The following is a 26151-nucleotide window of genomic DNA, read 5'->3' on the forward strand; positions in this document are numbered from 1 at the left end:
TTTGCCGTGCGCTACAAACTGATATTCACTTTCGGGCATGCGCAGAAGACCGCTCCAATCTGCAATGAGTTACATCGTTGCCGGCATGGGTGAAATCACCGGAAACGCCAGTCCGGTGTGTAAGAAATATTTTTCTAAGACCCCTAGAACACGCACAGAATTCACCATTTATGTTTTTTGTAGGATGTTTTAAAAAAAAACACCTAGGTTGAGGACCCACGTGTCATTCTCACAGTTATACTTCGTTTTACAGAATTCAACATTTTCGTGCTTTAAAACTCTCGGTGGGTTATCCCTCCGACAACAATAGCACATTAAAACAACAAAATAATACAATGTTATTGCATAGGAAGCGTCGTATGAGGCCCTTTTCAAACGCCCAGGAATCTACATTTTGGTTGTTTTTACGAAAACTATATCTCGGCAGGGGAACTCCAAACCCCATCCTCCACCATTTTTATAGAAGACATTCCCTCCTTTTATCTCTCTCTTTTGTGCATTATGTAAAAATGAGCACAGCCCCTGATGTAAAAAAAACCCTACCAAAATACGTTTCAGCCCATGGTCCTTAACTAATCATATATACCCTTGCAACGCATTTTGTCGCTACCAAAACTCGGCCGAATTTGCTGAACTTCATTTCTTATAAATATGTAAGAACTCAAGACTGATTGTGAAGCCTCGATATTAGGAATACATTGATTCTTTATTGGGCGTAAATATTGAAAATTAGATTTTTTTTCGATACAAGTTATAATACGTAATCTCCGAAAAAAAGTACTCCGTGTTATTTAGAGATAAAAAACTGGCCGCACACTACAAACGTAGTACTTTTGCGAACGAAATAAGTATGTTTCGGATTATAATAGCAACACATATTTAATAGAAGATTTGGGTAGAATGCACTTTAGCGGTCCCCGGAAGTTTACAATGCGCATGCGCAGCAAGTTGGGGGTGTAGGGTAAAACGGTGGTGTGGGGGCGGCAGCCCCCAAATATATTCAGCTCACAAGAAAGTTACACCTTTTAACTTTTGATAGTTAAGACATTATTAAACTACTATTATTATAGGGACCGCTAAAGTGCAAGTGTTCCGAAGATTTTAAATTAGCAATTTCTTTTTAAATTTAATTCAGTACACCATCTGCGTATAAATATAGATACTTATATTTTGATATGTGATAATGACAGCAAACCAGCATTAATGTGGATTTGTTTTAATCGTGACTGTTGCACGACCGTGTCACAGTGCAGACTCGGCCACTACTACGATCAAAATAATTTGAACAGGAGTTTGATGAAGGATGATACTCAATAGAGCCTATGTCAGTTTTTTTGTTTGTTTTGTTTTGTAGTTTTACAGTGTTTTTATTGTATGCTTAACACAAAAAGGGGTTATAGGAAATATGCATAATGAATATGAGTATGACTTTGGGATTTAAATTAAAGCTAGTGTTTGTTTTATTCGCTTTGGAGATTTTTTGGCATTAGAACGTATAAGGAAGAGAGAGAATATTAAACTCTATTTTAGCCCTTACCCCGCTGAATTTCTATAACGAACTTGTCCATCTTTCACTTTGGACAGTACAATTAACTGTTAAAGGGGGTGCTTACAAAAGGATACCGACTGAATGGCGAACAGTGCAGATCATGATCAGACTGCACGGATGTGCAAGTTGATCATGATTTACACTGGCCGCAAAGATAGACCCAAACGTGTCCAGTATTTTTAGGGTAAGTGCGAGTAGTAACTCCAGATCACAGCAGTGTGGTTTAGATGTAATTTTGCAGTAAGTAAATGTGAAAAGAAATATCGCCTGTAGAAGACACATGACCTTACTCTATTTCCCATTTGACATACTCTATTTCCCATTTAATGCCAATTTAAACGATAGTATCGAAGACTTTCATATCTAAAAAGGTATTATTCAGTTTAGAATATTCAGTTTCTTATAAAGTATTTTTCTGTGGAAAATTATACACATGACTTATTTTATATTAAATATTCCCACCGGAATTCATTCCCGTCGGAAATATTTCCATGGGAAATATATCCCTAGGAAATATTTCCCATGGGAATAATCAAAAAGTCTTCCCATCGGAAATATTTCCATAGGAAATGATTCCCATAGGAACGTCCTCCCATGGCCGAAATATGGGAACGGTTTCCCATGGGAAAATCTGTAAAATAATAAAATGACAAATTACTTTTTCCAAAGTCATGTTATGATGTGCCTGGTGAAGAATGAGTTAAAAAGATAATGATTTATCATTTTAAGAAACAAATATATTTCCCATGGGAAATTCCCATGGGAAATCCACTTTCCCATGGGAAAATTTATAACATGTTCTTCCCATGGGAAAGTTATTTTCCCATGGGAAAGTGGATTTCCCATGGGAAAAGACCGCATTCCTATGGGAAAATAGCATTTCCCATGGGAAAGTTAAGTTTTTAATGTTGACTGCTGCTTTGTTGGTGGCATAAAATCAAATTGAAAAGTATGCCGTGCATCAGAATTTGAAGTACTTTACTTTTGCGAAAGAATTTTTAAGATAGCGTGTACAGAAGTACTTGCTGTTTTTGCCACATATTGGCGTGGCAAATTAAAATTGGCGGCCATTTTAGATACAATGTCATAATTGTTTTCACAACAGGATAAGTAAAGGTTTATTCATATTTATCTGTATAACTTCTAAAACAGAATTTGACCATTTTGATCTAGCAATGATAGAATTGATATAACATTCAGACAACATTCAGAAAGAAACAATCAAAATAGGAATCTCAGTACAAGACATATATAAGAAGTGAATGAAGTATTGTCATGCAATACAAAGTCTCCTACTGGATGGCAACTAATTTTATCAAATGCAGTATAACATCTGTCAATGATGTATAAACATTGTACTATATATAAAATTTGTTATAACATGACATTTGGCTGAAATTTGCATATACAAATAATTACATCCATCGATTGTCCTATAACATCTATAAATATAAAAGAATTTAAAATTACAATTTGATAATATTTCCCTTTGAAATTGGAGAAGTTATTTTGACAAAAATACGTAGCTAGGGGTCGGGCTGGGAATTGCACATGACACATTGCCTCATTATTGGGGAAATGTGTGTCAAGTAATATTAAATTCCCTTAAATGATCACAGAGTTATGAACCAGAAAGAAAAAAAATAAACCTATTGATATTTGACCTCCTACAATGACCTTGACCTTTGAGTTAGGGATAAGGTGTTGCGTAAGACAAGTTGCCTAATTATGGAAAAAGTTTGTGCCAAGTAATATTAAAGTCCCTTCATTGATGACAGAGATATTGACAATACAGCAAAAACACCATATCAACATTTGACCTCCAACTGTGACCTTGATCTTGGAGTTAGGGGTCGTGATGTTGCGCAAGACATAAGAAACAAAATATCATCTTTCAGAATTTTTCTTTGGCAAAGTTTCTTTAACAAAGGAATTTTCGGGGAATCTGGCAAATGTGATTAATTCTATAAATAGAATTTCAGATCGATAAACAAATGCATTTTTTTTGACGCCCCCAATAAGGTCTGACCCCGTTTATTTGTCCCGTCATAGGCAGTGTAGGGGTCGAGGTGCACCCCTACCTGAATAACAATGTCAATATTAAAGCACATACATCTAAATTTTGTAAACACAGTGATCAATATGAAACTTAAAAAAAGAAACTTCTCTTTTCCTATCAGGTGATTACAAGCGTCTTGTATGCCCGTTGTCACAATACCTTATCGGAACGAAATGTACTGGTACGAGAGAGGCACACCTGAACAACGGGAGAGAGACATGTTCCTGCTATCATTAGGTAGTCTGTTGTTAACTCCCCTGTAATAGACAGCGTCAAGAATACTTCTGTCGTTATATTTATTTTACCGTATTTAATGTTTTCGCATACATTATAGCATATTTTTGAGACGCATGTTTGCGTTGTATGATTTTGATCCGGGTTGAATTTGAGACTATTTCTTCCATTTTTGCCATCTGATTTCGAAGATTAGTGCGTTAATTATAGGCAATTTTGTACCCGCGATTATACCGGTATGAGCAAGAGTGTATGCAGTTCCCATGTCAATTTTTGATACTTTTTCACATATCTTTTGAATTCCATTCCATACTGCTTAGACTTTATCGCAGCTCCAGAATAGATGAACAATTATTATAACAGCTGTTTTTACTCGTAGTCTATTACTGAAAAAGAAAAGTAATATTGCCTAACATCAAAGAAAATAATGAAAAAATATTTATACATCTTTGCTAGAATGATCAAGCATATTGCGCAAATCTTCAATATTGCCCATTCACGTGCAACTTTCATGATTGTCAATAATCTATAATGAAAATATCATTATCAGTACTGTATTAATCTTTAACACTCTGATAACAAAGTGAAGTATCCCTCAGTACGTTTTAGCGCGGGTACTAAACCTTTGCTTTTAACAAAATGTCAAATTTATGAAAAGATGATGATGCAATTCACAGGTCGAGGTTTATATACATTGATTCGTACTATATAATGTCTATATAACTTCTTAACATTTGTTTGATACTTTGACACATACATGTAGGGGTCAGAGACATTTCTCTCCCAAGCTGTAGTTTTCTAAACACATTTCACCTAATAAAATTCTGTGGAATTCAACTTTCAAAAATCGCATGGTTGATGACACATTTCGCTGCAGAAAATGTCGCAGTTTCCGGGTTATTTCTTAGACTAGTTAACGTTTACATATTTACCTTTTTCAAATCACTCATCACTGACTAATTAAGTCTCTACCAAAATCAATCTGCAATAATTTTGCAAGCTTTGTTCATGCCTAGTGATATCAAGATCGTATAGTTCGAAGGAGATAAAAATATACCTGGTCACCTAAGCCTAAAATAAAGTTTTAGCGAACCGAGATATTATACCTAGTGTCTTTTGTTTGCTCAGTTAATCTTTTCCAGAAAATCACCCTTCTCTTATTTTTCTAAATAAAGTTAAGTACAAATATACCTACAATATGACGTGCATACATGGAGTTTGTATTTTTAGTTTCAATGTCTGCCTTGTTTCTGCATTTCAGCATCATTAACCTTATATATCACATGTTATTCATCACTTATTCACGCGAATTCATTGACTTCAATAACAGACATGAATGAATTAAACATTGAAATTCGTACGATACTTTGCAATATTATTTCAAAAGACATTTTATTTCGACCATTCCGCCCGCACTGTGGCCGAGTGGATAAGGTCGCTTACTTCTAAAATCTTCTACTCTCGCCGTTATGGGTTCAAAGTAAAGCTGGTGTGTATTCTTTCATGTGATGAATCCATCCAGTTGGCTTACGGAATGTCGATGGTTCTATCCAGGCACCCGTCCATAATGAAAACCGGAGGGGCACCTTGGATCTTTCTCTACCGTCTTTAGCTAAAAAAATGCAATATGATCTATAATTGCGTCGGTGGGACATAAACAGAAAGTTCAATTATTCTCAATGAGATATGGCAGAGCGCGTTCCTTTAGCGTTTCAGCGTAATTTCACCAAGGCAGAATATCATACAAAATAAAAATTATGATACTAATAAATATAGTTATTTATTTACAATTAAAATGTGGAATAGAAGTATAAACTCAACGATGCTTCCTAAACATAGGAATTTGTGTTCTCTTGAGAAATAAATCTTTGTCATTTTTCAGTAGGTACGCAAGAGCAATAATTTCTGCTTCTGTTACTCTAATCCAGTCCATATAATATAACGTGTCTCGATTAATCAATTTCACGCACGAGCAGTTCACGGGTGTGGTCATTTTGATCATTTTTATATTTCAAACCTGTTCATTCCTTCACAAATAACTAAGCAGGCAAGTCGACACTTCGTGTATAAAAATACCCACGCTCCTCACCCTAACATTTTTTGAAAAAAAAAAAGTTCTGCTGCCGTGTTATGTATTTTCAGCGCCAGTACACCAGGTGATGCCACATACTACCACGCCGGTATACAGTGCCTTTTATGGATAAAGACGATTATTCCTTTCAAGAAGTCAAAGTTCGCCACCAAGTCTATGAAGGCTTCATTATGGATTGTTTTAGATATTGCTCATGCATATGAAAGCGTTCCATCTACGAAATTCAGCGGGTTTTGAGTTTATTTAAGTATTTATCTAAATATGTAATTTGTCTGAATGTTACGACCTGTATCATGTCCAGTTTTCATTTAATACCAGAAAAACGAATGTTATAGATCTAAGAAGTCTCGGGGGGGGGGGGGGGGGGGGGCGGTAGAGACAACTTTCTGTTTGCAGCATTTGGATATCACTACCTCCCCCTTCGAATTAAAATAAAAAAATAAATAAATAAAAGATGAGGGTAAAAAGATATATAAATAGGAGTTAGGGGTTAGGCAGCCGGCTCGCAGTTTCCCGACTTCCCTTTGAAATAGTCCTGTTATCAAAATGAAATAGATTCAGCGAAAATTTTAAGGTTGTGTAACAAAAGAAACTGTTTGTTTTTATTCAATAAAGAAAATATTTTATTTTGTAGAATATGATAATTATGTTGTATCAAGTAAGCGGACTTGTTTATTTTGCTGCAAAATATCATCTTCTTAAGTTTTAATTGTTAGTCGTGACTTTTGTTCCCATCGTGGCTGATATATTGCCGCATAATCATGGCAAAATATGGTATCTATTTGGCAGTTTTATTCTAATTATATATTCTCTTACACTAGCACTGGATTCATATTTTTGTTTCCTTTTAATCCATCATGATGTTGAGAATTCGTTGAACATCTTGGCCTCGGATTTTCGGCAGCTGGATTTTCTAGCACAGTATGCATTTTTGCATTGTCCTTCCATTTTCTAGTACATGTGTGCTTATCATTAATTTAGAGCTTCAGCATCATAGCGTTGCTTATTTTGTTTCTATGCAATTTGGCTAGAAATCTATCATTTCATGCTTCATTTCATGATACTTCTATCTCATACAATATGCTATGATATTTCATTAATTTCTGTAATAATATTATAATAATAAAAGTCACGGCCTTATCCCATTCAATCAGCATCAATAGTCAGAAGCCACACTGATATATGGTTAAAATCAATGTCAGTTCTCGTCATTGTTAAAACAACATGTCTCTCAGAGTGCGGGCGAGTCTGTTGCTTCTTATATACATGTCCTACTGATAAAATAAGTTTTAGCTATATGAACATATGATAACTATGTTTACTGAGTAGTTGCGGAATAACATATTTATCGGTGAACTTTTTCATACACTGCACACTGCATTTCCTGCATTCAATGTAGCAAATGACATTCTTGTTGATTTACGCAGGATAGAATATTCCACACACCCGTAGAGAGTTAAGTCTTCGGCTATACTGCCATTGCTAATATGTTTACCTCCGTAAATACATGTAGACTAACATTGTTATGGTCAAAAGCTTCTCACGTGATGAACCCAGTATTTCTGTGAAAATCAGTAGATTTTCAGGTCCGAGTGAGCTAAAACTACATGTAAGTTGTTGATAAAACAAGTCCATTACTTGGTTTATTATTGTCCTTCTGCGAAAATGTATGAGATCAGTCATATATTATAAATGGGACGAAGCGTTAGCCAACAATAATTAAAGCATAAGTACCGGCAAAACAACATGAAATGGGAATATGTAATATTTAAAAATTTATGTACTTCATATAATTGACATAGGTAAAACGATCAAATGATATAATTTTCTGAATATCACATTAGTAAATTAATTTGCCAAAGGCAACAACAGCTGCATACACAATAAAACGATGTCCTTTTCGGAATCACATATTAGTAAATTAATATCTTAAAATAACAATATCTGTACAACAATGAAAAGAGGTCGTTTTCGGAATCCTACATAAGTAAATTAAAATCTCAAAGTAAACAACATATGTACAACAACAATAACACGAGGTGTTTTTCGGAATCCTACATAAGTAAGTTATCATCTCAAAAAGTAAAAATCAACACGAGGTCATTTACGTAATCCTACATAAATAGTTATCATCTCAAAAGCAAAAACAACACGAAGTCATTTTCTTTATTCAACATGATTTTAACATTTTTCTTTTATCTCAAAAGCAAAAACAAAACGAGGTCATTTTCGTAATACATAATTCTAAAAGTTATCACTCAATAGTAAAAGCAACACGAGGTCATTTTCATTTTCCTACATAAATTAAAAAAATCACCTCAAACGAAAAAATATCACGAGGTCATTTTCGTAATCCTACTCGTAATCCTAAATAATTCTAAAAGTTATAATCTCAAAAGCAAAACCATTTCGATGTCATTTTCGTAATCCTACATAATTAAGTTTACATCTCAAAAGCAGAAACAACACGAGGTCATTTTTTGTAATCCTACATAATTAGGTTATCAAATCAAAAGCAAAAAACAACACGAGGTCATTTACAATATTCTTCATTAGTAAGTTTTCCTCGCAAAAGCAAATACAACACAAGGTAATTTTCGTTATCCTACATGAGTATGTTATCATCCCAAAAGCAAAAACAACACGATGTCATTTACGTGACTTACATAAGTAAGTTTTCATCTTAAAAGCATAAACAACACAAAGTCATATTCGTTATCCTACACAAGTAAGTTTTCATCTCCAATGTAACAACAACGGTGCAACACTGAAACTAGATCATTTTGGGAATCATACATTAAGACAGCAGCAACTGTTTTCTGTATTCCCTGTAAAAATCAGTTTATATATACTCAATTTCAAAACAAACGACATCAAACTGCTTTATTTATAAAATAACTAAAATAGATATTGCCAAAGAAGTAAAAAAGTAACAACCGTTTACATTTTTACTGCAACACAACTGCAAAAGAAGTACAGTGCAATAACTGGTCAAATCATTCAGTTGTTGACACAATGGCTTTAATTAAATGTAAATGGAGTAAATAGTGTAACATCAATTCACACAAGAATTGCCAAAGTAACAAAGACCATATCAACATTATACAAAATTGCCAAAGAAGTAAAAAGACGACAAAGTTATATGCAAAATTACCAAAGAAGTAAAGAGCGTAAGGAAGATATACAAAGTTGCCAGACACGTAAAGAGCGCAACAGCAATATACAAAATTGCCAAAAAGAGAAAAGAGCGTAAAGGCAATATACAAACTTGCCAAAGAAGTAAAGAGCGTAACGACAATATACAAAATTGCTAAGGAAGTAAAGAGCCTAACGACAATATACACAGTTGCCAAAGAAGTAATTTTGTTGGGTTTCTGTCGTAACGACACATTATAGGTCATACACAATGTATAGCGAATATCCAGCTTTGATACTAAAGAGCGTATTGCCAATACACAAAACTGCCAAAGATGTTTAAAGCGTAACAACAATACAAAATCGCCAAAGAAATACAAGAAAAAAAATTCCTAATCGGCCAGTTTATATTGTATTACGTTTTTGTTAATAATGTATGTATTTACAAGAAATTTCACATACCGACATTTGAATAGGTACGGCAGCTACTTATTGGTTAAGTTTTGGCCGACTCACGGCCAACGTAACCGCATTTGGCGTTTTGACCAATATAGCATATTTTGTACGTGAAGGGCATGGGCACCAATATGCACTTGTTAATGAACACTTTTGGCATTATTATCAAAAGTCCTACTAGAAAAACACATATCATGGTGACCTTGACTTAAGAGCAACGCGCACGGGCCGTCGGAATTTTACAACAAAATTGAAAATCGGTCATTTCAATTAATTGTACTTGGGGTAAATTTCGCCAAAAGAGCTTGGATGGTAGATAACCAACGACTGAAGGTTCTTGTAGACGGAAATAAGGTTAAAAATGAAAATACCCATCAAAGTAACAGCTACAAACAAATTATTTTAAAAGTCTTTTGAAAGTGCAAAAATAATTACACACGTGTATTAAATGTGTCCCGGCTAGCAACATTCCGACAGCTCGATCGCGTTGCTCTTGTGTCGATTTCACCATGATATATGATTTTTTCTAGTAGGACTTTTGTCAGTAATGCCAAATATGTAAACGAAAACGTGCATGTTAGTGCACATGCCCTGCACATGCAAAATATGCAATACTGGTCAAAATATTGGTCAAAACGCCTAATGCGTTACTTTTCCCGTGCGTTGCAAAACATCAATTAAAAATTAGCTGCATTACCTATTCAAATTTCAGTATGTGAATACATGCATTATTAACAAAATAGTAATACTATATAAACTGAACAATTAGGAATTTTGTTGTAACAATCGTTTTCACAATAACTGCAATAAAATGTGTTGAAGAAATAAAGAGCGTAACAACTTTTTACAAAAGGACTAGTACTGCAATAAAAGTTGCCTAAGAAGTAAAAAGTGTAAAGAATGTTTACACTTTTGATTTAATAAACCTGTAAAGAAGAAGAGTGTATAACAACCATTTAAACAATTACTGCAATGAAATTGCTGAAGAAGTAAACAGTTTGCAATTGTTTACCGAATGACTGCAATAAGCTTGAGTGTTACAAGCGCAATAACAAAGGTTAATATGTTACAAAATGTCACAACTGTTTACACAGTGACTGCAACAAATACTGCAAAACAACCAAACATGTTCACCACTGAAAATATGACTGATGCCTGACCACTGACCTGACCACCAGTTTCAGACAAAGATGCTGTTGTTGTTGATGGCGGTGTCGTTGTTGTTGTTGTCGTCGTCGTTGTGGTTGGTATTATGTCATCGACTACGAACTTTGGGATATCTTTGTTTCCAACCCATTCATCGTTTGTTGTAGATCGGCAAGAAGTTGTTTTATAACACAGGTCAGCCTCAACTCGAACAACGCCCTAAATACAAGGGAATAATTGAAGCATACAAGGCAAACAAAATAGATACATCGTAGTTTTTTCCATATTCACGCTTTATATCATATCGTGGATTCCTCCCAATAAAATGACGGGGGAAAACCCTATGTAAGCAGTTTAAATGCTTGCATCCGTTTCTGAAATTAGTTACAAAAAAAAACTATTGAAAATTTTAAGTAAGGAAAACGTTTTCGTTTATAAGCAACTATGTTCGCTAAAGTCTTCATAAAACCGTGTTTGAAGTTCAGTAAAGGTGCATTACAATTTATAGTGACAGACGTAAAATATTCAATTCTGACAAAACATATTCTAAAGATCATGCTGTTTTGACAATCCCACATATTCTTACGTTGAAAAATAATAAGCCTCAGAATGCAGCATTGTCACGGGTCAGTTAGAAACAACCAATCACATTGCTTTGGACTGATTAAGTATGACCTAGTATGTGTTTCGAAAGCAAGTCTGCTATTAGACCTTTCTAACGTAAACGTAAATCGGAAACGGATTACTGAATCCGTAAATGTTATTTGCAAATAATGGTCTAAGGGAGATACTATTGTATTACTTTTGGATGAAATTGTCTCCCATAGACCACAAATTAGCCTAAAATTTTAAGGATTCAGTATTCCGTTTCGTAATTACGTTTACGTTAGAAAGGTCTAATGGTCAATATCAAGGTTGTGCTCACTAATAGTCAATTGAATGCTTGGATTTTCGTAAAACTAGTCTTCAAACTCGGCTTCACAACAACACACTCAGTAGATGGACATTATCATAAAAACATTACCTCATACAAGCTCAATCCACTTTCCTTGATAAACACATTTTTAGGAAATTCTAATTTGTAGCTGGTTTTGAAATCTGTATAACAAACAAAACAATTTACCTGACCTGTGAATCAAAATAACACTTATGCACTTTCGACTTGTATATACATGTTATGCTATATAATGACATGGTTCTTATTTTAATAAAGTGAATGTATGTATTATTGAATGCGGCTGTTCGTTTCTTTATCCTCCAAAAAGATAGGGTACTGCACTTTTCTAATGAATGCTTGTTTTTCGGACCCTTTGAGAACTTTTAAAATGTACTGCGCTTTCATCCGTTTAAGATAAGAAGAGTATTTTTGGGCATGCATGGTACATATAATGGTCTAATGGTCTTGCAAGACCTTTATCAACTTGTGAAGTAAACAGCATAGTTATAAAAAGAAGTAACCATCTACGCACCATTTATAATATCCAATATGTCTTGCTGAATTCCGGGTAAAAAGATAAGATTGGTGGCGTCTAGAACGGATGGTGTCTGAAAACATATTTCCCTAAAATTAATGAAACTTTAATACCACTACTCCAGTTTTATAACAACAGCTCCAAACAACCCCTCCCCACCAAAAAACTCCATCGACATCCTGAGCTAACTATCCATAACATGAATTAAGGTAAAGTGCGAGGAAATAGATATTTCAACAACTGTTACTTATTTCAAAGCAGATAGTCCATTTTTGTTTTTAGGAAGGGAACGTGCAATACTAAAAGTTTAGCCAAGTGTCTCATTTATCCTTGTATCTAATTAGTCCAATATTCCACTTGTCCGGTATTTACACATACAGTGAGTTTTCGTTTTATTATGAAACAAATAATATGGATACGAAATCCAAAATTCCTACATTGTGCGCGGAGGCATACTACATAATGTAATTTCTTTATCTACCAGGAATATAGAATACCATGTATACTATTTCTATAATAATAAATCTAACCCCAGTAAGGGTATTGTAAATTGCTATTGTGTAAAAATACAATTATTATGCAAACTGTACATCTATTTGCACCGTAGCCTGATTTTATGTGTAAAATGAAACCCACCAGAACCTTTCCAATGTTTGATCTGTCAACAGTTGCGTGTCCCCTGCAATAAAAATATGCATATTGTAGATATGGAGGAAATATGATGTTATTCCACATTTAATCTTTTTATTTTTGATACTATTTGGATTTTTTTTCAGAAAATTAATGATTCCAACCTCCTCGCAAGAACTTTGTCAAACAAACAGTCGGAGGGAATTTACACGTGATACTTTGCTGGAGTTGGAAAAAGTATTTTAAAATAATTGCACTTATCATTACCTCCCTTGACTAGACTCTTTCAAACGCATCAAATATATCAAATAAAGGATCTTCTTTCAGATGATAGTTTTAAATGTAACTGAATAAGAACAGCAGTGAACTTGCAGACGAGCGAAGAATTTACGAGCAGTTTTTATTTTTGTTAGGTTTATGATCTATCATTGCTTGGTAATATAGAGAGGACTGTAAAAGTTCGGTAAGTAATACTTGAGATGTTTTTTTTCCAAATTCATAGAACCTTAATTAGCAAAATAGTCATCAAATGACTTGGTGCGGCTTTTAACGAATACAGTTAAGCTTGCACTAAACGAGACCCTACCGCGAAGACTAAAATGTCTTTTGTTGTAACAAAGGTAAACTCCAAGCAGCGATTATCTCATCTAGCGCTACATAATCACCGCCTTCAGAAGTTACATGACCGTTGTAATTGAAGTAAAATGTTTTTATTGTCGATTGCAATTTTTCATTTTATCACCGGCATTGGCAATAAATCTCTGAAAATACTCAAAACTATTTCAATACTAGTATCTGAAAAACGATTAATCTTGATGAAAAAAGTTTGTACTGACTTTGGTCTCTTTACTGCAAAGGGGGATCATTGCGTAGGGGATTTGTACAGGTGTAATGTTAATCACTAAGATTTCATCTTATTGGCAAGTAGTATATCTGCATTATGAAAGTGCTTTCTGTTCGAAGCGTTTTTTTAACTGTGAATATACTGCATAATTCTACGTGCATATATCGTTTTAATATAAATCTACTTTGGTCAAGGATTAAAAAGGGAACTTTTATCAGAACATACCCCCAAGCTACTGATCTAGCTGATAGTTCCCCGGCAGAAAACTTCAGTTCAAAAGCAACGACAAGTTCCTGTAAATAAATACGGTATACTATTATATGCTCACAGTTATACATAGTCGTTTATTTCTATTTTTGTTTTGTTTAGAGATTTATGGACATACTTTATAACATGCAGCGACAGTTTCTGTTTTGGTGGTTAATGAGTCTCCATGTGTACCAACAGGGTCATTATTCGAGGCATGGGTTGACACCTGGGTAGATCCATAGACCACAAGTCTGCCAGCTTGATTTCTCGCTCACATGAAAATTCTATATCAAATCGCGGTTCACCGTTAGGCCATGGGATCCTTACATTAATTTGAATACAACTTAGTATTTTCTATGTTGATGTAGTACATACGGTGAAGTAAAACTCGATTTCAGTATAAGTTGTACAATCAGGTCACAGAATGTTGGATTAATTCTGCAGAAAGCAAATGTGACAGGAAACATCTCTGTTAGAAAAGATCCGACTCCTATTTTTCTCTTCACGTTACTTCAGCCAAAGATAATTCTTTAAAATGAGTTTAAATGTAACCTATAAAGGGTCTTGCTGTATGTGATAATATTGTAAACATAGTACATTTTATATAGAATATATATGTTATATAAGTTAGCGTATATTAACAAGCTTGGCACCACTGGCGCAATGTTTTGTAAAGTTAAAAAAAGAATTTTGGATACCGTACCAGAAAGTTTAATGGCACGAACCAATGGATACTATCATTACAAAAAACAATGGCGAAAGAAATTCTTGCCTACCACTTGAGCAGAAAATAATGGCAAACTTTCGTTAGCACTGTCAGCGCTGCAGTTTACTCGGCCTGTCAGCTCTCCCGTGATTTGACCGTTCTGGATGTTCAAGTTAGCCGAATTCACATTCCATTGCATTCCTAAAACTCTGTCCGGGTACTCTTTTGCGACCTAATTGGCAAATATTGTATTTTTGTAAAGCTATTCAGTTCACACAAGTTCAGAAGAAATGTATTTTAGATTATTATGTATAATGGCTTTTGCTTAGATTGAAACAAATCCCAATTAACTGGCGGTATAAACTGAGATTGATATTTTTATTTGTTTAAAGCATTCGATAAATCTTAGAAATACTTAGGGATGGCCCTAACGGAACACAATAAACGTGAAACACCTATTTTAATTCTACTTACCTGAGGAACGATATTACCGAGGCAGATATTGGAGGTTCCCTCCTTACATATGAGGCGGAATTCGTCCCAGCCTTTCCCAACAACCTTCAAGAAATAACAAAACGTATGTTTTTTTTTTATATTTGACATTATTGATATATATACTTCATTAGCGAAATATCTACATTATATTTATATTACTTTTATTTAAAAAGTAACTTATTATTTCCATAATTTTCGGGGTACATCTGACCTTGCAAATGTAATCATCTGCATGAGGTTGCCATTTGCCTAAAATAGCCGGTCAGTTAACTTCCCGCATTGGTTTGTTCTGTTCTAATTTCAACTTTTTTTCTTATGTAGCCACCTAAATTAGCAGCCATTTTATGTCGTTCCATTCGGAGGTTGCATAATACAACATGTCCTCTATGAAAATATTACCCCCAATGCTTCTTACCCTAGAGTAATTAAAACTTCCATCGAGATGGCCGCTCTCCACATAGGCTCGTAAAAGGTTGTTAACAACGTCTTCCTTCAAATCAAAAGCTATACCATGTGATGGACGCGAAGTTGGAAGTACAGTTGTATCAGCTGAGTAGAATGTGTATCCATTCCAACGTACTGATGCCTTGAATTTACAAATAAATCAAATAAAATTCATACTGCATAAAAAATTTGCATCTGCTTGAAAATCAATGTTTCTGCTATTTTCGGGAATGATATCAAATTGCAAATGCCATTTAGATATTCTTTTTAATGTTTTCAATTTAGGGCCTGGGATGAACTAGTGATCCACCAAAATACAAATACGAGGATTTTTCGTGGTTCCATGGCGGAACTTCAGTGTAGAACTATGTCGAATTGTCAAGGATAAAAAGGTACGTGTTACTGGTGGCTTTCCATCTACAAGACTTGAAGAAATTGTAAGGGTAAAATCATCGGCTGTCCGGAAAATAAAGTTGTTCTATTTAAAATGCGCTGTTAATTAGACTAACCTCATGATACGTTGTAATGGTATCACTATTGACCGTGACTTTAGTAAAGGAGTTGTAAAGCGTCAACGGAATTCCTATGATCTCAATCGGAAACGAGGCTGAAAGAAATATAATTTCTAACGTTAGTATATTTGTCTTCTTTGCCTTACCTATGACATGTCACAAAAGTGTCCTGCATTTTTGATCTGATGCAAATTCCAAACTTTCTCTATAAACTAACATTCTAAAGATATTTACAAAGTGTATGTCATTGAATTTAATTTTTGAGCGATATGGACACCTTGGAAGACACGTAAATTTTAATTTCGCTATTGTTGCAACAAATAAAGTGTTTTGCAGTACAGTTTTACTACAAAAACTGGCAGTTTCTCTACGAGGATGCCCGGTGGTCTAGTGGTAACACGCTTTCAAGAGTGTTAATCCAGAGGTCATGAGTTTGAATCCCGATCCAGGCACTGGAAATATTTGAGATGCTCTACAGTGTCTCCAACCTAACTAAGGTCTGTACTGGTTCTTCCCAGGAAAGATGGCATCGCGTGTATCGGTGTTATACACCGAGAGCGTTAAAGAACCAGACTGTCTATTCGCAAAGAGCTAGGCTAAGCTGGCCGGACAAGCTTGTATCTAAAAGGGACTTTTCTCTTTCTCTCCAGGGGGCTTTATCTCGTTGTGTCCCTCTGGTCAGATAGCATGTCTGTACTTGTAGATGATGAATATGCTATATGCAAAGCGTCTGTGAACGTGTTTATCATGAAAAGGGCGCTATATAAATCTGGTATAATAGAAATAATCATAATGATAATAATACATAAAGGAGACACGTGGAATTCGTGCGTTATGGTTTTTAGATCAATTTCTATCTCGTCCGTAAGCTGGATTTATTAAAAATCTGTAAAGTGCTTGCAAGACACGTTCTGGGTCACTGTCGGTCGAAGAGACATACACACTGAAAAAAATAATGGAGGGTTTTTTTTATCATATACACCATTTGTGCTGCACATATTGAACGAACGCACAATAGGTCTTTAAGTTGCATCTTTCATGATTGATAGGACTTACTTTTAATGTTTCTCATGTCCGCGGTTATATCGTTCATCCCTTTCCTCACAAAGTCACATATCTAATGAATAGATAATGAAAAAATGATAACTGAACATGTTAAAGCCACTTGCATGTCAGAAAGATGTTAGACAAGTTAAACGAGGCCATGAGGAAAATGATCACAAGAAATTTTAACAATTATATCAGTTTTGTTCAAGGGAATAGATGCATTGATATCTATTTGGGGTTTTATTGATAAGTTAATCAAACAACCATATAAAAATATAAAATGAAAACAGTTACTTAAAGCCGGCTCCAAATCAAAAATGTGTTTACAGAATTATTGACTTTGACACCACCTGCATAAAGTGCTATATCATGTACAGATAAGGAGGACCAGATCTCATTAGGTGGACAGTTTTTGGCCACTTTTCAGTCTCAAAATTTAGTGTCATGAAGCCGACGATTAAATCATTGAGACGGTCATACGGTGAAGTGTTATAGTTATGAGTCATATATTAATATATTTGCTACACTCTCCCCTGACATTTCTCCAAATTGTATTGTTATGATTTTTTCACTTGCATCGACGCATTGTTGCTGAATTTCCAATGTAAGAGTCCCCCAACCCTCTTACGAAAAAAAGAAAAGAAAAGAAATGTACAGAACTGCATGTAAAAGTCTAAATGTATTAAGGTCTAAATGTATATAAACAATACAAGACATAAAATTAAGCAATATTAAAATACAAGTACACTAAGACAATACTTACGGAGTCTGCTAGTTTTCTTTTGATGTCGCGCTCAAAAACGTTCGAGATTACATTCAGAAGTCCACTTAATAAACTACCAGAAAAATCGAGGTTGAAGCTGCCGACACTCGCGGAACAACTGCTTAGGCTTATTCCAAGCCCGCCAGAGTTTTCTGCTGAAAATAGAAAAAAAATGTATTGACTAAAAAGTTGCTTTTGTTGGAGTAAAAATGAGTTGCTTTGTTACACAGAATATATTTCAACTCTTTTGAAATTATTTTGGTAAATACTATATAGATTGTCTTGTTATAACCATAAAGATGAAGACTGGTTATTCAAGTTTTAAGAGAACACAGTTTAGAATGGTTAAATTAAATGTAGACTGTGGAGTTACATTTGTCCGCGGACACTGCAGAATTGTCATTTAAAAGTTATCGTATTTTATTTAGAACTTAAGTATGTGTTTTCAGCTCATATCTCTGTAATTTGTTAACTCTTGTTATCTTGTGGTTTTCAAACTAAGAAATTCAATATAGTTCCTCAGAAATATAAAGTTTAACAGAATATAAAGACGCAAAGAGATATGATAATTTTAAAAGTATTGTATTTCATTATAACACGTTATATTTTAATGAAAAATAAAGTACTGTAATACATAGCGTTAAAGAGATGCTGAGTGATGTTCGCCCCGCCCTTGCTTCCACAGAACCATCATCAGAGATTGATCTGTAAACAAAGAAAAACACATTTATTTCTTTGTCATTATGCAACAGGCAGCTAAGTATTTAAAATGTTTTCGGCTACTCATCGGTGTCAGAGAGTTTTCGTTGTTCTCTAATTATTAACGCCATGTTTAGTTATTAACCCTTACCATGCTAAATTTTTATAATGGATTGGTCCATCTACCAATTTGGACAGTACCGTTTATCATTTGAAGGGGTGTTTACTGAAAATTTACTGACTGAATAGCGATCAGTGCAGACCATGATCAGACTGCACGGATGTGCAGACTGATCTTGGTCTACACTGGTCGCAAAGGCAAAATCAATCGTGTCCAGCATGGTAAGGGTTATTCTGGTCAAACCGGCAACCTGCTTTAACTGGCATGATCAATCGGTCCAGAAGCGTGAAGCATATGGCAGGGTTTACTATAAAATGTAATTTTCATCAAATGCATGAATATTGTAATATTTTGAATGCCATTTAATTTTCTCATGACACAGTGCTACTTCTCGAACACTGAATAATATATATAATATGGATTAGAATGAAGGATATCAATTAATCGAAATGTTACTTATTGTCACGTGTTTGAGTGGAACATATCACCATTATAATATAATGGATAATATGATATAAACTATTAAAAACATATTTAAAAGCGGGACCCTGATAAATAATGATTTAACAACACTATAAGACACTAGATTAGTTTTATTCAAAATAGTTTACACTTTAACAGTTTGCCCTTCTTAACGTGAGTTGAACACTAAGGCCTGCCGTGTGATCCTATATGAACATATTCGCTTACTGTATATAGTGTTAACAAAAAGTACAATATCCAAAATGCTGTCAAATTTGAATTTATTTTGAAGAATAATCTTCAACCTAATATAAAATAGCTAGGAAGAAGTGTCATGCTTCTTCCAGGAGATCAGTTTTGTACCACAAAATTACATTTAAAATGAAATGTTGTGGACTGGTACCCTGCTTAAACTGAATCTGATATATACTTCACAAGACACATCCTCCTGTCACATTCTTTCTCTACTGCATTGCCGGATAGACACCCACAATAAAAAATAAACAAAACTGGCTCTTACGCGTAAAAGGCCGCCTCAGCTGAAAACAAAATTGTTCCATAAATTCTAAGCCGTTACATGATAAAGCAGTTGACAAATGATGCCTACGGGTGCTACAAAGAAGCTGGCAAAGTAAATAGAAAACATACGTGAACAAAATTTTCAACTTTGCCCACCAATCTGCTTCCACCGTTATAGAGCTAATATCACACGTCCATCTGATTTGGCCGTTACTTAATAAGTTGATACTTGACGTCATTGTTCCCAGGTACTGGACATGAATGCTGATATTTAAGAAAAATATAAGTATTTAATTTACAATAATGATAATACTGAAATAGATCTAATTGAAATAAACGTAAACGCGAATATGACGTAAATAAACGTTGGTTTATAATTTTAAATAAGTTTTTCTGTTATTTGAATAGAGAAGAAAGTCAACCGTTGTATACATTGCGATATATAACGGCTGACCCGCGGTCAAATGGTAGAACATTATGACGTCAATTATGACGTCAAATTGTTGCATGGCGCTCTGTTCATTACTGCATGGATGAATTAGGTTCAGCACAATTTTATCTCAATGAGCGTAAACAAAGAGGCCTTCTTGTGTATTAATGTCTGGTTTACCACGGTATGTCGTTCAGATGCTTGGATATCTATCAAATTCCTATGCATTTGCACACTGAACCGTAGTAAATCAGACCCATGGTAAGGCCTTGCTTATTTCATAATTAAATAAGTTACGTCATTCTATTGTTTGCATCAATGAACGTAAATATTCTTCGAAACTGTACCTTTCAAAAGTTACAGCGCTTGAATGAATGTTTACGAAATGTTGATAGAAAATCTATGTAATATTTTACTCTGAGAGCCTCCAAGACAAGTCTCCAGAAGAATCGCTGAGGTCGTCGAATCTTTTACCGTTTAAGTCGCGCTGCAGTGCACTTATTTCGACTTCGTTAACTGAAACAATTGATAGATGTAATTAAGCAAATTATTGTCCTGTCTCCAAGTTCAGCATTTGACTAGCGAACTTTAAGCTCAGTATGACAAGGTTTGTACTATTAGGCGAACTTTCAAACATAAGAACCAGGCTTCAAAACGGAGCCTATGGCCCTAACGGGACACCGTAACTGGTCAGAAAATATACAGTATAACTTGCATTAAGAGGCCACATTTGGTAATGTTTAACGTGGATTCTTGGGCCTAACAAAAGATAGTTTGTTTCCGGTAAAATGCTAAAAATATAGGGTAGGTAGGTTGGTAAATTTTGTTTAGGATTTATTTTATTAAGTGAGACTTTTCGGAAATTAGTTTTGTGCCAGATAAGGGGGTTATGCCTTTAGAGCATCAATAAAATGATTTATAATATCACTGACCACGTTTAAAGGATAAAAAGTGCAGTTACCTAAGACAAAAAAAAAAAACAAAAACAAACAAAACATTTAGGGTCGGGCCAAAAAATTAGGGTAGGTCGGGATACTGGAAAAGTATATTTTAGGCCTTAACACAAAAGTAATGATCTCTTCATACAACCACTCGTTCTAAAACAACATAAAACAGAACTGAAACTTAAGGTAATGAGTGGTCTCTTAATAGACTTTATTATGGTGACATATTTCTGCAAACCACAGATCCACTTATTTAAGTAGACAGTTTTCTCTAAAAATGTCACATATCCAGTTATTACCTGGCAAGTGGCAAAACTGCGTGTTATCCAGATAATTATGTTAACAGGAAAAAATAGCCTGATAGTGCCAACTTCTGCCGTCCACATTTTCACATAAATAAGTGGTTATTGTGAAAGTTTTTTTGATATCCAGTTAAATTTCGTGCCCAAATTGACGATTAAAGGTTAGACTTTTCGTCTACGGAATTGTCACGGGATAAAACTTAAATATTGAAACAGGCAAAAAACGTATAGGCGGCCGCGTAGCTCAGTCGGTACAGCATGGGAACGGTATTCCGAGGCACTGGGTTCGAATCCCGGTCTCACTGCACATTTTTTTCATCCTGTGACATTTGGCGCCCAACGGAGGCCTTGACGGCATTACACTGGTTAGTCTCCGATGCCTGTAATTGCTTGATTTATAAAGTACCTGCTGAAATTCGAGGACAAAATTGTGGGGAAATATGTCACGGTATATAACTTGAATATTGAAACGGGGAGAAAATGTGTAGACGGTCGGGTAGCTCAGTCCGTAGATTATCGGAACGATATTCCGAGGTACCGGGTTCGAGTCTCGGTCTGGCTTCACATTTTTCTCACTCTTTGACAAAATGAATGAGTGTATATCCACCTCATTCCCTACCACCATCCCTAATGGTTTGTGCCTATAGATAGAATTTGGAATGATAAATTTGAATAATTGTCATGCCCCTTTATGTATTTTCATTTATTCCGTACTGATAGGGGATGGATAATGCCAATCATAACTGACTAACTGACAAAAATCAAGATATCTAGTTAACGTAAGTGAATATGTTGATGGCAGTAGTGGGCATTAACAGGCAGTTTTGTCCTGTTGAGATACTTAAGTGGGTAACAAGCAGTTTTGTCACTTGCCAGATAATAATTGAATAAGTGACATTTTTACGAAATATTTCGAGATAAATAAGTGGATATGTGGCTGGCAGAAATATGCCACCATACGTTATATCTCGAGCAGGTGTGATTGTATTTAGCGAAGTCACTAGTATATTCCCTATCTACGTGTCGATGCGGAATAGAAACCATATCTCCTTACAAATAAACGGAAATTAAATTGCTGAAGAAACAAAAACTCGCACAAAATTACTTTAAACGTTTACGATAAGGTTTAGATATATTCTACCTGTTAAACTGTTTTAAAATAAAACAACAAAAAAGAAACGTTTTTCAAAAAACAATGCATGTGACTCCTATGTGTACGGAAAAAGTACCAGACACTAATAATCTATAAACAATAACATTAAAATATCACAAAAATATATGTGATAATCTTTATTGCTGTAAGTATTAACTAACCCATCTTTAAAGTTTTTTCTGCTACTGTGATACGCATACCGGCTGTCGCCTCTAGCTGTCCGTTTTGGGCGAAAAGGTAGACAACTACAACCAGACTGTACACATAGCGCATGAACAACATTGTTCACCCTGAAAACAGACGAGAATGTAACAATATATAATAAGCGAATAAATGAATGCATTTTTTTGTAGATCGTGATCGCTGTTTTTCATTGAAAATCCCTTTTAGATTTCATTTTGTAGTAAATCTGGTCCTACTTTTTGTTTCTTTCTTTTGTTTAATAAACAATTCCGTATTATGGAAAAAACAACGTGAAAGAATAACAACGTTAAGCGAAATGGACGAGCCTTGCATGTGGCAGGACACATGTAAGCAAGATTACCTCGAAAATGCTTTTGGCCTTCACGCTTCAGTGAAGGATTATATTATTTTATTCTGATGTCAACACTGTCACATAATAAACTCACCGAATAAAGCCCCGAAGAGTTTATACATTCGCGAACATCAGAAAAGTAATTTTCATTCTTATAATCCATATAAAACTTTTTCCGCACCCGATTTCCAGTTCTGTTGTTGTTTTCGAAAACAACTCTTTATCTTATTTTGAATCGAAACCAGGCTTATCGGATCTGAAATAAATCTGACTTTAAGTTAGAAAATAAGTCCTACTTGTTTCGTTGACCGCTGCCCGGAACGCAGATTAAACGCGTATGAAAACACAAGTGATAAACAATGGTTTCGCAAAACTTTGAACAATATCCTCAAAACCAATCAAATTTCTTGAATTGATGAATTACTGAGTTATAATATCGTTACACGGATATGAAGTTACGAATGTCTGATTTGAAAAAAAAATCATTAAACGGCGGCTGTTGGACACCGGACGTCCTAACGTCGGGCCAGAACGCTAGATTCGGAGCGGCAACGTTCTGCAAAGTGCTCGTATGGCCTTTTTTTTTATTAATTAATGCTTATCGAAAACGGAAACGTTGAGATTTGGCGTGCTTTGAATGATGGAGAATGACCCAGATCGGCATGGCCAAATATCTGGTGAGAATTCAGTATGAATGGCCGTCTCGTCAAATCGGCTGGATGATCTCCGGCTTAAAAATATTGAATTTATATACAACGTTAGAGTATAAAAATGGAGAGAAAAAAAAAACAACAAAAAATAAGAGCTCCGAAAAACGTAAATAATTAGTTGTTGTAACCGTCAAAATTACACTGTGAATATAGTGCCACTGCACCGGAGACCACGGTACATGGAAAGATGATTTAACCCTAAACCGAAACGTTAAATGAGCCGCGTCATGAGAAACCAACATAGTGGCTTTGCGACAGGCATGGATCCAGACCAGCCTGCGCATCCGCGCAGTCTGGTCAGGATCCATGCTGTTCGCTAACAGTTTCTCTAATTCCAATAGGCGTTGAAAGCGAACAGCATGGATTCTGACCAGACTACGCAGGCTGGTCTGGATCCATGCTGGTCGCAAAGCCACTATGTTGGTTTTCTCACGGCGCGGCTCAAATATGACAGTAGGTAAGAAAATACACCAGATTTACAGCGTAACGTGTGATATATATTACATTAAATTAAAATGAAAGAAAACTAATCTTTAGTGTTACTCCATATTTAAAGGCAGAGAAACTAATAGAAGCACACTTACGCAAAGAGGAAGTCAGCAAGGGGCAGGACATGAAGTGGTTGCACACTTGGTTCAAGCGAGCGAATGGTTGCAAACTTACAAAATGGCGGATATTTTCTGAAATCATCGCGTGTTTGCTTGTTTTTTTTATCAGGTAAGTGGGTTCCTATGGTACTTTGAACTCTATTGATATGTGCATACATCAGTTCTATGTCTACGTCACACTCGGTTTTGCGTTTCAGGGTTGTAGATTTCGAATTCTCGAAGTTATTGAAGTTATAAAAGGGTCATGCCCATGTTTTGAAATTTGAATTGCGTCGTTTCCTGCCGTTTTTAACATTCTAATGATCAAACTAGCCTGTTTTGGGGCCCTTAAACGAGACAAAACAACTAATTGTGAAGAATTCTATAAACGTTGGTCTCTGCATGTTTTCGGGATAGTGCTATACCCAAATAAATCTTGTTCAAGCTAGTTTTTGTTGCAAACTTGTACTTCAAGCAATTTCTGTTGCAAACTTTTTTTTTGAAAAAATAGTGTCCAACTCTCAGAGAATGTTTATTACATGCAACTGGTTGAAGAGGCATATCATAAATTTCCTAGAAGTTGCTGCAGATAGCGCGAAATTTTATAATTCTATTTCTAATCACGTATAACGACGTTTGGGCACAAAACAGTGACTTATTTTTAGCTTTTTGTGATTTTGGAAGATCAGGGAAATAATATGGTCGATGTTTTGCTATGGTGTGCACTAGCCTTGTGTGTATCTTGCCCAAGAAATTACTTAATGCAAACCGGGTTATCTGACAAATTCTCGTCTTAATTCTTAGTCCAAATTCTAAGTTTCCATCTCCATTGACCTGTATTTATAATTGACAGAAAATTTGTAAAAGATATTTTACATAAAAGAAATATTATAATCGGACTAATATATAGCAAACTTATGTTTTAATTTCCATCGATCTGAAATCTACAGTATTGTATTTCCTTGTTCAATTTTTCAGGCAAAAACGCAAGACTGAGACAGCGATGGGAATTCCCTCTGGAATGTGGTATTTGCTAAAAGAAATCCCGTTCACGGCGTTCACGGTCTGTGCTTCAACGCATTTGTCGTCACATGAAACAAAAAACTACCAGGATACATGATTTGTTCATAAAAACTGTTTTTCGTAAAATATTAGTACATGTAGTTTTGATAGAGAAAAAAACACAACACATTTATATACAACAGTGATGTAATAACATAATGACATAAATGCATACGTTATGTTTCATTTCTAGATTAAATGTACAAAAATATATCCCAGTCTTAAGATACGATTTTTATGCTCGTTAGAAGTTATAGTAGTTGTTTATCCACCTGCGCAATCTTGAGTCGATATAACGTGATCATAATACGAAACAAGGCTATTGTGTGTTGGCGATAAGATACATGTAAAATACCCCTTTACGGACATTCGGCATAGTTCATATTTTGTTTCTGATACATAAATCGCCGTCTTTAAATATCTTATAAGTCATACTACTGTGTATCAAAACAATAAATAATTCGATACTAACACTAAAACACATGGACGATGTACAATGAGAGTAAAACTGAGATAAAATATTTAACTCATCTTTGTTACAGTGTACATCTGCTGAAACATGAATGTAGCTCCCATCATTTTATCACGTGCTTAATTTTGTCGTTTAAACTTTCTGATTGGAAAATTCAATGGTTTTAAACAGGAAGGAGAAGTACCACAAACAACTTCGGAAAAGGCAAAACCCAAGTTGCACGGTATCCAAAAAGATGTAATCTTGGACACAAGCAACTTTATTAAGGCAAAATTGAAAACAGTAGAGTTGGCATTTAAATTTGTGGTTGCAATCAACAGAA

General features: G+C 34.9%; 1 protein-coding gene across 5 annotated transcripts in view; it reads right to left on the minus strand.

The window, feature by feature from the left end:
* The window catches only part of LOC123539275 (uncharacterized), a 120110-nt gene that overhangs the window by 80902 nt on the left and 13057 nt on the right, over window positions 1-26151 (minus strand). For 3 of the 5 annotated variants that reach the window (XM_053530556.1, XM_045323839.2, XM_045323838.2), the window contains 15 exons: window positions 22625-22753; window positions 20481-20580; window positions 19764-19898; window positions 18468-18538; window positions 17834-17988; window positions 17080-17140; window positions 16021-16118; window positions 15483-15653; window positions 15047-15130; window positions 14643-14804; window positions 13843-13910; window positions 12780-12822; window positions 12141-12216; window positions 11696-11769; window positions 6530-10890 (listed from right to left, as the gene is read on the minus strand). In XM_053530556.1, coding sequence (XP_053386531.1) covers window positions 10612-10890; window positions 11696-11769; window positions 12141-12216; window positions 12780-12822; window positions 13843-13910; window positions 14643-14804; window positions 15047-15130; window positions 15483-15653; window positions 16021-16118; window positions 17080-17140; window positions 17834-17988; window positions 18468-18538; window positions 19764-19898; window positions 20481-20580; window positions 22625-22745 — 1698 coding nt within the window. In that variant the 5' untranslated portion in view covers window positions 22746-22753 and the 3' untranslated portion in view covers window positions 6530-10611. Of the gene's footprint in view, window positions 1-2641; window positions 4229-6529; window positions 10891-11695; window positions 11770-12140; window positions 12217-12779; window positions 12823-13842; window positions 13911-14642; window positions 14805-15046; window positions 15131-15482; window positions 15654-16020; window positions 16119-17079; window positions 17141-17833; window positions 17989-18467; window positions 18539-19763; window positions 19899-20480; window positions 20581-22624; window positions 22754-26151 lie in introns of those variants that run through there. The other 2 variants (XM_053530557.1, XM_053530558.1) reach the window with 2 other exon arrangements.

This window comes from Mercenaria mercenaria, chromosome 18 (genome assembly GCF_021730395.1).
Source record: "Mercenaria mercenaria strain notata chromosome 18, MADL_Memer_1, whole genome shotgun sequence".
Taxonomy (NCBI): domain Eukaryota; kingdom Metazoa; phylum Mollusca; class Bivalvia; order Venerida; family Veneridae; genus Mercenaria; species Mercenaria mercenaria.